The following is a 14,967-nucleotide window of genomic DNA, read 5'->3' on the forward strand; positions in this document are numbered from 1 at the left end:
AGGATACATGTGACCATCTAGTGGGCCCACATGTATCATCTTCTATCCGTTCTAAGAAATTAATAGATTCATAATCTATCTTAGCTAGTGATGGTCGAATAATTAATTTCCTTGAGAGCAAGCATTTCATGAAAAAGCATTATTTTGAAGAATTTGGTGGTTCTTTAATGAAAGAACACATGAATTTTCAATAATTCTTTGCATCATAATTGAACTGAGATGACCTAACCGATCATGCCAAATAATAAAAGTATCATCAAACTTTTGGTTTATAATAACATGTGTTTCTATTGTACTAATTCTAGTGTAGTACAATTCAGAAGAGAGTGTCGATAATTTTTCTAAAATTATTTTATTGCCTTGAGTTATACACGTAATATAAAGATATTCAACATCTCCTTCATTTATAGTCTCAATATGATATCCATTCTGATAAATATCTTTAAAACTTAATAAATTTCTTTGAGACTTCGGACAATATAACGCATTGTTAATTTGGAATTTAGTTTCATTTGGCAATACTATATTTGCTCTTCCGTAGCCTTCTATGGTTTTAGTACTTCCAGATATAGTACTAACATTAGCTTGTTGCATTGTTAAATGAGAAAAATATTCCTTATGCTTAAGTATAGTATGAGTAGTTGTACTGTCTGCTAAGCATAAATCTTCACCATTTATCGCAGATTGTATTTGAGAAGTAATCATATTTTTAGATTAGATAGAGATGATACTCAATTTTTTTGTAAAAAATTCTAAGCAAAATTGTGTTGATAACGTCTTATAAAATTATAGCATACATATAGAATACTATATGAGTAGATAATAATCTTTCATTAAGCATATCTTACAAGTTTGTAGGTACATCCTTTTATAGGCTTAAACACACATAAGTTATTAGAATTATATGTTATAACATTTACACCTTAAGTTACAATACCTTAAGTTACCATGCATTTGAGTATGGAAGATGAAACATCCACTTGAATATTATTTATAACATTTTGTATTTATTACTATTTATGTATAAGAGAATAATATGGATTACGACAAAAAAAGATAATACTTATTTGATATTGTGAGAAAGACCATCACAGACAAGATACGAAGAAAAACCGAAGCATGTGAAGGAATTAAGGAAAAGAACTATAGTGAAAGTGAAAAAAATACTTCTACCCATTATAATCGGTGATTATATAGTACTATCCAAACAAGCTTAATGTCACGCCCTCAGAACCTTTAAGCCCAACAGGCTCCACAATATTCTCCAACTGATAGGCCAAGTCTGGTGGTATTGATAAGTCCGATACTCCATATTCAACCTCTTTGTCGAACACTTGCACCAATGTCTCGAGCCCAACTCCGCGGCTTGTGACATTTACATCATTGATCCAACATATATAAATTATTAAATTTTTATTTGTAATATTATTTTCTTTAATCTCTAGATAATTTCTATCAATGAATCATTTGAAAACATCTCAATTAAATTAGGGTTGTTATATATTTCTTTCAACTTAGTCACAATGTTAATGCAATATCGATGTCAATGATGTTACTAACAAAACAATTGGTATCTCCCTTCACATCCTAACTGTGTTGAAAGTATTAAAATGGTTTTTGAAATTTGGTAACCAACTTTGAAAAAATGGTTTTCAAAGTTTGGTAAATGTTTCTTTGAAAATGGTTTTCAAAGTTTGGTAAATATTTATTTGAAAAATAGTTTTTCAAAGTTTGATAGATGTTTGTTGAAAAATGATAATGGGATAATCACAATTAATCCCTAGGCTTTAGGGTATTTACAAGATTAAGTCCTTAAGTTTCAACTATAAATACCCTAGCTCATTTAGCTTCAAAACCATCCCAAAAATCATTTCTTTCTCCAAATACTAGAGAGCTTTCTTGTGAGTAGTGAGTGTTTGTAAACACCTGTAAATTTTCTCTCTTAGTAAAAGATCTGCAGCAGTCCGGAGACGTAAGCACAATTTCCTAAACTCCGTTATCAATTTCAGGTATTATTTTTCCGCTTTTATTTCGCATTCTCACTAATCTGGTTATAGGGAAATTACTCGTACTCGGTTTTTTTCCCAACAACTGGCATCAAAGCTTTTGGTTGTGAATTTTGTCAATTTTTTTGAGAGGTTACTATTTATTACTATTCACATGAATAGTAAATTTTGTGAATAGTAAAAATTTTGTCGGCGATACGAGTTTGTCGACGGAGGTGTTCTAATACACGGTGGTTCGCAAGAATTGTCAGAAACGATCCAAACGAAACCAGATTCGAGTGGGAGCGATGGCTGCAGACGAACGGAAGGTGAAAATTGAAAAGTTCGATGGTGCGGACTTTGGCTTTTGGAAGATGTAGATCGAAGAGTTTTTGTACCAGAAAAATCTATATCAACCTCTCTCAGGAAAGCAACCAGAGGGCATGAAGAATAAAGACTGGGCTCTTCTCGACAGACAAACCCTCGGAGTTATCCGACTAACGTTATCCCGCAATGTTGCTTTCAACATAGCAAAGGAAAAGACCACGACGGGTCTTATGGCGGCTCTCTCCAGTATGTATGAGAAGCCATCAACCTCAAACAAAGTGCACTTGATGAGGCGATTATTCAATTTGCGGATGACGGAAGGGGCATCGATGGCACAACACCTAAATGAACTCAACACAATCACAACCCAGTTGAGTTCAGTGGAAATTGAATTCGATGATGAAGTTCGAGCTTTAATTCTCTTATCATCTTTACCAGACAGTTGGAATGCTACTGTTACAGCAGTTAGCAGCTCGTCGGGAAATAGTAAATTGAAATTCGACGATGTTTGGGATCTGGTACTGAGCGAAGAAATTCAACGGAGAGAATCGGGTAAAGCATCAACCTCCTCAGCCTTGCACACGAAGTCCAGAGGGAGAACTTCAGAAAGAAATTCAAATCGTGGCAGCTCCAAATCCAGAAGGGGAAAATCAAGAACGGGAAAGAAAGATTTTACCTGTTATAATTGTGGCAAGAAGGGTCACTTTAAAAGAGACTGCCGAGCACTGAAGAAAGATACCGGTGCACAGGAATCTACCAACATGACAGAGGAGACAGGTGATGCCATGATTCTAAGCGTCAACACTCCGATTGAATCATGGATCTTAGATTCAGGGGCATCTTTCCACTCCACCCCATGCCGAGGAATCATGAAGAACTATGTCAGTGGTGATTTTGAGAAGGTTCATCTAGCTGATGATGAAACCTTGAAGATCGTCGGAAGAGGAGACATTCGACTAAAGTTGCCAAACCAGACCACATGGACGCTGAAAGAGTGAGACATATTCCTGGCCTCAAAAGAAATTTGATTTCTGTAGGACAACTTGATGGAGAAGGATATAGCACAACCTTTTCAGGCTGTGAATGGAAGATTACCAAAGGAGCACTCGTCATTGCTCGTGGTAAGAAGACCGGTACTCTCTATGTAACCTCAAATTTAGAGAATATCATTGCAGTAGCAGATGCTGATGGAAAATCAAACATATGGCACCAAAGGCTTGGCCATATGAGCGAGAAAGGGATGAAGACACTTTTGTCAAAAGGGAAGCTGCCGAATCTAAAGAGTGTAGATGTCAGACTATGCGAGGATTGCATCTTTGGCAAACAAAAGAAAGTCAGTTTTGCAAAGATCGGTAAGACACCCAAGACTGAAAAGTTAGAGTTGGTTCATACTGATGTATGGGGACCATCTTCAGTTCCATCTCTTGCAGGCTCATTATATTATGTCACCTTCATCGATGATTCTATAAGGAAGGTGTGGGTTTATTTTCTGAAGAAGAAATCAGAAATCTTTGATACCTTTAGAAAATGGAAGGACATGGTGGAAAATGAGACTGGTTTAAAAGTTAAGCGGTTGAGGTCTGACAATGGAGGAGAGTACAAAAATAGAAGATTCAGAGATTTTTGCGCAAACAATGGGATCAAGATGGAGACAACAGTTCCCATGACACCGCAACATAATGGCGTAGTAGAGCGTATGAACAGAACTCTGAATGAACGTGCTAGAAGCTTGAGGATACATGTCGGATTGCCCAAATTTCTATGGGCTGAAGCTATCAACACTGGAACTTACCTGATCAACCGTGGGCCCTCAGTTCCTTTGGATGGTAGAATACCAGAGGAAGTTTGGAGCAAGAAAGAAATAAACCTTTCACACTTAAGAGTGTTTGGTTATATTTCTTATGTACACATAGATTCTGCTGAAAGAAGTAAACTTGATGCCAAGTCCAACAAATGTGTCTTTTTTGGTTATGATGGTGATGAGTTCGGTTACCGATTTTGGGACTATGAAAATCGGAAGATCTTTAGAAGCAGAGATGTCATTTTCAATGAGAATGTGATGTACAAAGACAGGTCAACCATGGAATCAAGTAGCTCCAACACCGAAGCTGAAACAAAGGAATTTGTTGAGTTTGAGGAGATTTCTGGAAATGATATTCAGATTGCTCCTGAAGCAGTTCAAGAAGAACCAGTCACACCAGAACTGAGATGCTCCTCCAAAATTCCTAAACCAACCCAACGGTATTCTCCTTCTTTGCACTACTTGTTACTGACTGACAATGGTGAACCAAAGTGCTATGATGAAGCAATGCAAGTGGAGGATTCAGTCAAGTTGGAGTCTTCCATGAAAGATGAGATGGACTCGCTTATGTCAAATCAGACGTGAGAATTAGCTGAATTACCACCAGGCAAGAAAGCACTCCATAACAAGTGGATTTACCGGATCAAAGAAGAGCATGATGGGAGCAAACGCTACAAAGCAAGATTGGTTGTCAAAGGCTTTCAGCAAAAAGAAGGTATTGACTACAATGAAATTTTCTCTCCAGTCGTGAAGCTATCTACAATTAGACTGGTGTTAAAAATTGTAACCGAAGAGAATTTACATCTTGAGCAGTTAGATGTGAAGACAACTTTCCTTCATGGTGATTTGGAGAAAGAAATCTATATGAGGCAGCCATAAGGCTTCATAGAGACAGGCAAGAAAAACCTGGTATGCAGGTTGAAGAAGAGCTTGTATGGTTTAAAACAAGCTCCTAGGCAGTGGTACAAGAAGTTTGATAGCTTCATGGGTAGCAATGGTTTTACCAGATGCCAAGCTGATCATTGTTGCTACATCTAGAGGTTCGATAATAGCTTCATTATTTTATTGTTGTACGTTGATGACATGCTCGTTGCAGGCTCAGACATGCAAGAGATTATAAACTTGAAGCAAAAATTGTCAAAGCAGTTTGCTATGAAGGATCTGGGCGCTACAAAGTAGATTCTTGGGATGAGGATCAAGAGAGACACAAAGTCGGGGACTTTGATATTATCACAGGCTGAGTACATCAACAAAGTACTCTCCAGGTTCAACATGCAAGATGCTAAACCAGTAAGTACACCTTTAGGTGTTTATTTCAGACTCTCCAAAGAAAAGTCACCAAAGATGGAGGAAGAACGTGCACACATGGTGAAGGTGTCGTATGCCTCAGCAATTGGAAGTCTGATGTATGCCATGGTTTGTACCAGACCAGATATTGCTCAAGCAGTGGGAGCTGTTAGCAGGTACATGAATAATCCGGGCAAGGTACACTGGGAAGCAGTCAAATGGATCCTCAGATATCTGAGGGGTACCACAAACAAAGCACTTTGTTTCAAAGGTGGAGATACGATACTGACAGGCTATATAGATGCTGACTTAGCCGAAAATGTTGACATCAGAAGGAGCACTACAGGGTATGTCTATACTCTAGGAGGAACCGCAGTGAGTTGGGTTTCTCAACTACAGAAGATAGTTGCTCTCTCCACAACTGAAGTAGAATATGTCGCTGTTACGGAAGACAGCAAGGAGATGGTTTGGCTCTAAAGTTTCTTGGAAGAGTTAGGCAAGAAACAAGAAAACAATGTCTTGTATTGCGACAGTCAAAGTGCTATACATCTAGCAAAGAATCCGTCTTTTCATTCCAAGACAAAGCACATACAATTGCGATATCATTTTATCCAGTCTCTTCTGGAAGATGGGATTTTGAAACTTGAAAAGATCAGTGGAGCTCAAAATCCGACAGACATGTTGACAAAGACGGTGACTACAGACAAACTGAAGTTGTGTTCAACTTCAGTTGGCATGCTAGAGTAACAAGACTAGAAAAGTTGTTGCATTGATCGAGGTGTGAAGACAAATTAAATCAGTCTTCAAGTGGGAGATTGTTGAAAGTATTAAAATGGTTTTTGAAGTTTGGTAACCAACTTTGAAAAAATGGTTTTCAAAGTTTGGTAAATGTTTCTTTGAAAATGGTTTTCAAAGTTTGGTAAATGTTTCTTTGAAAAATAGTTTTTCAAAGTTTGGTAGATGTTTGTTGAAAAATGATAATGGGATAATCACAATTAATCCCTAGGCTTTAGGGTATTTATAAGATTAAGTCTTTAAGTTTCAACTATAAATACCCTAGCTCATTTAGCTTCAAAACCATCCCAAAAATCATTTTTTTCTCCCAATACTAGAGAGCTTTCTTGTGAGTAGTGAGTGTTTTGTAAACACCTGTAAATTTTCTCTCTTAGTAAAAGATCTGCAGTAATCCGGAGACGTAAGTACAATTGCCTGAACTCCGTTATCAATTTCGGGTATTATTTTTCCGCTTTTATTTCGCATTCTCACTAATCTGGTTATAAGAAAATTACTCGTACTCGGTTTATTTCCCAATAAACTGGACCCCTCATTTCACCTTGTTCATATATTCTTCTTATGTCTTACCTTTTAAACTATCTCAAAATCAATCCACTTTTAACCTCTATGTCAATTTTATCTTATTTTTCACTCGATTCATTGTTCTTTTTAGAATCTTCTACGTATCGTGATTCTTCATTATTGATAGCTTTAGATCAAATTCTTATCGATGTGTCGATTGATGAAATGAATGAAGCTTCGACATAATTTTTCACAAGTCGATGAAAATTTGTCGTTGGAGGATGAACAAGAATGATTTTTTTTGTGTGGGAAGGTTGAGTGATAGATGATGATGAAATGGAATGAAAATTGATTAATAGGGATTAAATTGGTAGAATATTAAAATATTGAGGGTTAATGTTTTTAAAAAATAAGACCAAATTAATATAAAATATAAAAATTAAGAGTTAAACTTGTTAATATACTAAATTACATAATCTCATATCACTTTTTTTTTACGAAAAAGAATCAATTTAGAACTTTTATTAACTTGGATGATCATTTATAAATTTTCATAATCAGAAGACTTAGCAAAAATAGATTTTAATTGGGAGACTATCTATGTAGTTTACCCAAAGTGAAAACACTTTACTAACCTCAACAACCTTTCCTTCTGTTTTTGGCTTAATTAGAAAATAAGTGCTCAAGCTATATCACTTTTTTCAAATAGGCTTGTAATTTTTTTTTGATTCATCCAAGTGCCTAAAAGTTACAAACGTTACTATTTTAGGTGTCTGATCCGTGACGACCGTTAAAAAAACTCGTTAAGTGACATATATCAAGTTCTGGTAACTTTGAAATTTTTATATTTTAATTTTTTTAAATATTATTATTATATTTAAAAAATTAAACTTTTATGTTTTACACAAATTATTGCACAACTTATAAAATCTCTTATTCTAATCTTCTCTACTCCGGTAATCGATCATCTCCAATCACCCATCCATTGTCAAACAACCATCCATTCGTTGTTGGCCACCCAATGTCGGCCATCACCATTGCTATCATCTCAAACCTCTATTATTACTTATCTATGTGTCTGTGTGTGTTTCGGTACAATTTGCTTTAAGGGGTATTATTAGTTATACTTTATCTTAATCTTTGGTCAATAGTTTTCTAGGTTTAGTTCGGAAAACCTAAGATTTAGGCCCTGTTTTTAATTTGAACTTTTGCCTGTTTCCTAGTTTTACTGCTGCAAATGGTACTTGTTTTCTGGTATATATATATATCTGTGCAATTGTTTTGCTTAGAGGATTTATCATCTCATTTTGCAGTCACACAAATTCATGCATATAACTTCCATTTCCAACATTTCTTGTCAATTTAATCAAGGCAAATCTCTGCTGCCTTACGAACACGGCCGGCTCTGGGTATTTTTTAGCCCGGGATAAAATAAAAGAAATTGGCTCCTAATTTTAAAAAATTATAAAAAATATATAGTATAAAATTGATATTAATTTTTTATTAAAATTAACAAATAATAGCAACCATTCTGCCCCAGCCCAGGACCCGTTCCTCTTCCAAATGGCGATGTTGATGTATCTATGCTTAAAAAATATATAGTATAAAAATTATAAAACTTTTATGTGCCCTATGCTTAAAAAATATGTAGTATAAAAATTATAAAACTTTTATGGGGCCTGGGCGGGAGCCCCTTCTGCCCCGGCCCACAGCCGGCCCTGCTTACGAATATGCTACGACCGGAGCTATTAATGCCGGTGAAACTTCGGTTTTAGCAGCAGGGAATGCGAGGAAGGAAGCAAGGAGGGAGCAGATGGTGAATCTAGAAGTAAAAGAAGGTAAGAAACATAGATGATACACATGATTTTCTTATCCCAAAAGTATTAATAAAATCGAGATCAGACCCCTAATTTATGTTGAATAACTGTGATCTGTTTCCTTCAGAAAACGAGAATCAATCAAGTGATGTGAGCACCTTAGGGGAATGCATACAAGAACTTCGTGTTGTAGTGCAAAGTTCTACTGATTCCGAGATTATTGGAGACGGCTTTCGATGGAGAAAATATGGGCAGAAGGTGGTTGAAATTATACACTTTGGATACGTACATACATATGCACGTACATACATGGATATATATTTACAGATCATACAGTGGAACTCCTAGGCTTAATTTGGCAGTCTCTAGATCTTTGCTATGCAGTTGGTTCAAGGTTGCCTGTTGAAACAAGGTAATGATCACGGCCTCGCCATAGGCCATATCGAAAATAGCCTCAAGATTTCTGAAAAACTATAACGGATTGTTTGATTTCGGACACTGATTGATGTCCATTAAAACCAGAGCTGTTAACATATGCTAATCATTTAGTTTTTACCCTTCTTTTCTTACGGATTATGGTAATTTTGTTTGCAGAAGTTACTACAGATGCACCAATCTAGAATGCAACGTGCGGAAGCACATGGAAAGAGCTTCGGATGATCCGAGAGCTTTCATTACAGCATATGAAGGTAAACATAACCATGAGATGCCACTTAGGAACACAGATCATGCAGCTGCCACCGATCCCACTCCCAACTCCGACTCGTCCGCAGTCGATGATGATAGCATAATGAAGAAGCTAGAGAGCTGTTTTCGGCTTCATATCCTGTCTCGTGAAAGGCTCGGATCGAGGACAGCTAGGGTCATGTCGAGGAGGTGATTATTGATTACCAAGCTTACAATATAGAACTTTCTCCTACAAAAGTTGCTTGATGATTTCCAGCCTTCTGTTTATTGCATTATTTTTTTATTGAAGTTTCAATTAAGATGTGTAAAATGCGAATTACTTGCGATTATTATACTTGCCGTTATCTTCTAACATCTTGTTTCTATCATCATGGGGTTCAATATTGTCAATACCAAAAATAAAAACTTTATTTACTGAAGAATGTATACCATTCTGTTGCACGTTTGATTATCAATCAACTTATACAAGTATACTTGGTTTCGGATTGATGCATAAAAGTGGCTTGCTTAGCTGTGGAACCACAAACCGAAAGGATAAAATGGTGCCGGAGCTACCCGAGACTGAAGTTCCCTTTGCGGTGGGTGCTCGATTTGGATTCGAGCTCGGTAGACTCCTCCTTTCCTTTTCCCTGCCATATCAAATATTCGAAGTTTACGAGCTTCAAATAAAGGCAAAGAAAATAGATATGCAACACTTTCCATACTCTAAACCTAATGGAAGATGTTAGAAAAATTGCAGGCACCATTAACTCTATTTCATGTCAGAGTAAAACCTGCAAAAACATGGAGAATTGGTGATGTAAAAATATTTACTTTGCTCTTATCGCGCCATCGAAGTCCGAATGACAATAGGTCCCCCACCTTTCTTTTAGCACTGTCGAGCTGAGTCCTACAAAAGCAAGCTGTCGTTATAAGATACGAACTACATCGATGTATTGGGAAACTCGTAGGAAGCTTTCCATTAAGCAAATAATATTCATGACATGCATAAATGATATTTCTAGATGCATCATAGCATTTTCCTGGTACTGAGTAGAGATTTCATATGGCCATAGTCGTCTTCATCAGCATCAAGATGACTGAAAACTTATCGAATTTTGAATATAAGGATAAAGATTTGGAGATATGGATCTTAATGTTTAGACTTCTCGATTTTTTCGTACGTAAAATAAGTGAAAGTTAAAAGAGAATGAAGCTTAAAACGTTTCTTACTCCTCAGAAGACAGTGTTCTAGTTTTGTCAGATTCGCTTAGCATGGTAGCCTCCAGCATTGATTCTGCTAAAGCTGCCCTCTTCTCCATCTCTGCAATAGAAGCCATAGCCTTCTCGTATTTTTCCTGCAAAGCACCTTTGATTGAGAATCAATATAGTCACAAATATCAGCTCCTATAGTGAAAGAATCGAAACAATCAAGCAAAGTACAACATATCGACTATTTGACAGCTTAACCAGCCATGAAGTTTTATGAAAATTTTTCCTATCAGTAGATAACATTTCTCGACACGAGTCTCATCACAAGAAAGATTTCCTAGCATGAAACTCAACTGAAAAACAGAACGAGTAAATTCCTGATTGGTGCATACTCGAATATCTTTCAATCCTACACGAAAAAGGATGAAATCTATAGGTTAACATTGTCTGTGATAGATTCGACATCCAGAGCAGATAAGAACCTGAAGCACAGCCACTGTCATTCTCTCGGCAACTGCATCTTGTTCTGCATGTTTGCGTCCTTCTTCGGTTATTATTTGCTCTTGCTCAAGCTGCACCAAAACCTGTACCATGTGGAAACTAAAAATCATTAAGGACTTGTAATAGAATAAGAGTTAAGCCATAGTTCCAAAAAAGAAAGAAAAAAGCACTCGAGGAGAGTCAAAATTATACCTTATTCACCGCAGCTTCTTGTTCTTTCTTATCGGCAAGAGCTTGGTGTAGATCGGCTATCTCTTGCTCTAACTCTTCAATCTGCAGCATTATTAACAAACTTCAAGTTCTGCTTGCACCTTGAGTAACCCAAAACTTACAATGCAGTATGAGAAGTATTGTCGTTGACCAAATCATATACGGGGAGGTATACCAAATTGTTACAAATAAGTTTACATGAACCTTTGCACTCAGTTCCCGTCGATTATCTTCTTTGACCAACTCCACAAGTGCTGTCTCCAATTCCTCAGCTCTGGAAAACAATGGGACCACAATTACAAGTAAAAAAGATAGGTTATTGAAGCATTTCGACCACATCGGAAACCAGTTATCCTAATTCTTGAAGTGGATTGCTAGCCGTACTTCCACAAGATGCAGTTTCATCCATCGCTATCACGAATGAAGTTGTTAGGTATGGCTCATAAATATACCAGTAAAGAGGACAGGAGATGGAGTGAGCGAAGCGAACATCAACTGTCTATACAAAGAAAGTCTTGTTGTGGGGTTACGAATTATGTGGGTTGGGGGTGCGGGGGCGCAGCCCCCGCGGTACGGTACATGGTTAATTTTGTAATTATGTACCAGGGTTTTCTATTATAAATAGAGATGTAACCTAGACCTAAAACATCATTGAATAAAAACTTCTAGCGCCGCCTAGGCACCGAGGACGTAAGCACATTGCCGAACCTCGTAAATTCTCGTGTTCTTTTGTTTTCTTTACCCGTTTTCGCCAACAATTGGTATCAGATGTCAGGAGCAAAATTCGAAGTCGCGAAATTCGATGGTCAGGGTAACTTCGGATTATGGCAAACGAGGGTGAAGGATCTATTGGCGCAGCAAGGGATCTTGAAGGCTTTGCGATCTACAAAGCCGGCGTCGATGGATGAGGAAGATTGGGAAGAATTGCAGCAGCGAGCGGCAGGAACCATACGATTATGCTTGGCGGACGAGGTCATGTATCACGTCATGCATCTATCGTCTCCAGACGAAATTTGGAGGAAGTTGGAAAGTCAGTTTATGTCCAAATCCTTAACGACAAAACTGTATCTGAAGCAGAGGCTGTATGGGCTGAAGATGCAGGATGATCACGATTTGGCGCAACACGTGAATGTCTTCAATCAAATCGTTTCTGATCTGGCTCGGCTTGATGTGAAAATTGAGGATGAAGACAGAGCGATGATTCTGTTGTGTTCGTTGCCTCCCTCTTACGAACACATGGTGACTACTCTTACATATGGGAAAGAGACTATCAATGTTGAGGAGATTACTGCAGCCTTGTTGGCTCACAACCAGCGGAAGCAGAATGCAGGGGAAAGCTCTCAAGCCGATAGCTTATATGTCAAGGGTAATCGAGATCGTGGACGGAAGCCAGAGAAGGCAGGGTCTGGGAAGCGGAATTCCAGATCCAAATCCAGGGATAAGAAGACGATTCACTGTTACAAGTGCAAGGAGGCGGGACATATGAAGCGAGACTGTCCGAAGTTGAAAAAGCAGACTGATGAGAAGCGTGATGGCTCATCCAAGTATGTGAATGTGGTCGAGGATGATAATTCTGATTGCAGTGAGGGTGATATGCTTTCTATTTCAACGACACAATTGACGGATGCTTGGATTCTTGATTCTGGATGTTCTTATCACATCACGCCAAATAGGGAATGGTTTTCGACATACAGGCCGGTTAATTCTGGTTCAGTTTATTTGGGTGATGATCGATGTTGCAATATTGTTGGTATTGGTGATGTCAGAATTAAGATGCACGATGGCTCCGTTCGGACGTTGAGTGGTGTTCGACATATCCCAGACTTGAAGAAGAATTTGATTTCCTTGGGCACTTTGCACAAGAATGGTTTTATCCCTATGGCTGACGAGGATAGGGAAACCATTCGGATTGTTAAAGGAGCATTGACTGTGATGAAAGGCAAGATGACTGCAGGGAATATCTACAGATTGTTAGGGAGTACCGTTGCAGGTGGAGTTCACTCTGTTGAGTCCTGTGATGATACGACAAAATTGTGGCATATGCGCCTTGCTCATCTTAGTGAACGTGGTATGGCAGAATTACACAAGAGAAACTTGTTGCATGGTGTCAAAAGCTGTAAGCTCGACTTTTGCAAGTATTGTGTTCTTGGTAAACAGACTAAAGTCCGTTTCAAGACTGCGAAGCACACAACTCAAGGGATTCTTGATTATGTGCATTCTGATGTATAGGGGCCTTCCACGACATCGTCTTTGGGTGGATCTAGGTACTATGTTACTTTATTGATGATTTTTCACGGAAAGTTTGGGTGTATTTTTTGAAACAGAAATCTGAAGTTTTTGAGAAGTTCAAGCTGTGGAAAGCTGAGGTAGAAAACCAAACAGGACGAAAAATCAAGTGTTTGCGGTCTGACAATGGTACGGAGTACACAGATTCACAGTTCCTACAATTCTGTAAGGAGCATGGGATTCAGAGGCATTTTACAGTGCGCAAGACACCACAACAGAATGGTGTTGCGGAACGAATGAACAGGTCGTTGAATGAAAGAGCCAGATGTTTGCGGTTGAATGCGGGGCTTCCCAAACACTTCTGGGCTGAGGCTGTTAACATGGCGTGTTACCTTATCAACAGATCGCCAAGGGCATCGCTGGCTGCGAAAGTTGCAGAAGAGGTATGGACTAGTCATGATGTTAGTTTTGATAACTTACGGATTTTTGGTTGTCCTGCTTATGTGCATGTACCTGCTGATGAGAGATCCAAACTTGATGCAAAATCGAAGGAGTGCATTTTTCTGGGTTACAAGAAAGGTGTCAAAGGATTCAAGTTCTGGGATCCAGTTGCGAAGAAAGTTGTGATTAGTAGAGATGTCGTTTTTGATGAACAATCCATGTTGCAGCAGAAGCAAGACACGACAGTGGTGGATTTCGAGCAGTTTCCAGTTGAGAAACCAGAAACTTCTCAACCGACTTCTGGTGGTTCCACTACGGATGATTTGCAGGATTATAGTCTCGCCAGAGACAGGGTGAGACGGACGAATATAAAGCCTCCGAACAGATTGGGTTTTGAAGACTTGGTATCTTTTGCACTTATTGTTAGCAGTGATGATCCGGTTACTTTTCATGATGCCGTTACTAGTCAGGAAAACGACAAGTGGATGGCAGCCATGGTTGAGGAGATGGAGTCTTTAAATCATAATCGCACATGGGAGTTAGTTCCCCTTCCTGAGGGTAAGAAGCCGATTGGTTGCAAATGGGTGTATAAGAAGAAACCAGTAGTAACAGAAAAAGAGGGGGAGAAGTTCAAGGCTCGTTTGGTAGCGAAGGGTTTTTCACAGCAGAAAGGAGTTGATTATGATGAAATCTTTTCTCCTGTGGTCAGGCATACTTCAATCCGAGCAGTACTTGCATTGGTGGCTAGTTGGGATTTGCATTTAGAGCAGATGGATGTTAAAACTACATTTTTGCATGGTGATTTAGAGGAGCAGATCTACATGCGGCAACCTGAAGGTTTCACTCAACCTGGAAACGAGCATTTAGTTTGCAGATTGAAGAAATCTTTGTACGGGTTGAAACAGTCTCCGAGACAGTGGTATAAACGGTTTGACTCCTATATGATCAAGATTGGCTACAACCGATGTGAGTATGATTGTTGTGTCTATGTTAAGAGCCTTGATGATGGTTCTTTTATTTTTGTATTACTGTATGTTAATGATATGTTGATTGCTGCGAAGAACATGGATGATGTTATCGGTTTGAAAACTTTATTGAGTCAGGAATTTGATATGAAAGATTTAGGTGCTGCAAAGAAAATTCTTGGAATGGAAATTTGCAGGGACAGAGACTCAAGGAAACTGCGGCTATCTCAACG

At 38.2% G+C, this 14,967-nt stretch overlaps 1 protein-coding gene across 1 annotated transcript; it reads right to left on the reverse strand.

Annotated features, from left to right (window-relative positions):
- Window positions 1-9,583: 9,583 nt before the first annotated feature.
- On the reverse strand, window positions 9,584-11,441 carry LOC120203861 (tol-Pal system protein TolA-like). The gene is made up of 6 exons (XM_039204020.1): window positions 11,307-11,441; window positions 11,085-11,165; window positions 10,874-10,975; window positions 10,413-10,537; window positions 10,014-10,089; window positions 9,584-9,829 (listed from the first exon to the last, which is right to left on the reverse strand). The coding sequence occupies exons 1-6, from the start codon at window positions 11,439-11,441 to the stop codon at window positions 9,752-9,754; spliced, it is 597 nt and encodes a 198-aa protein (XP_039059951.1). The 3' UTR covers window positions 9,584-9,751.
- Window positions 11,442-14,967: the final 3,526 nt, after the last annotated feature.

Source organism: Hibiscus syriacus, unplaced genomic scaffold, assembly GCF_006381635.1.
Source record: "Hibiscus syriacus cultivar Baekdansim isolate YM2019G1 unplaced genomic scaffold, ASM638163v2 tig00010417_pilon, whole genome shotgun sequence".
NCBI lineage: Eukaryota > Viridiplantae > Streptophyta > Magnoliopsida > Malvales > Malvaceae > Hibiscus > Hibiscus syriacus.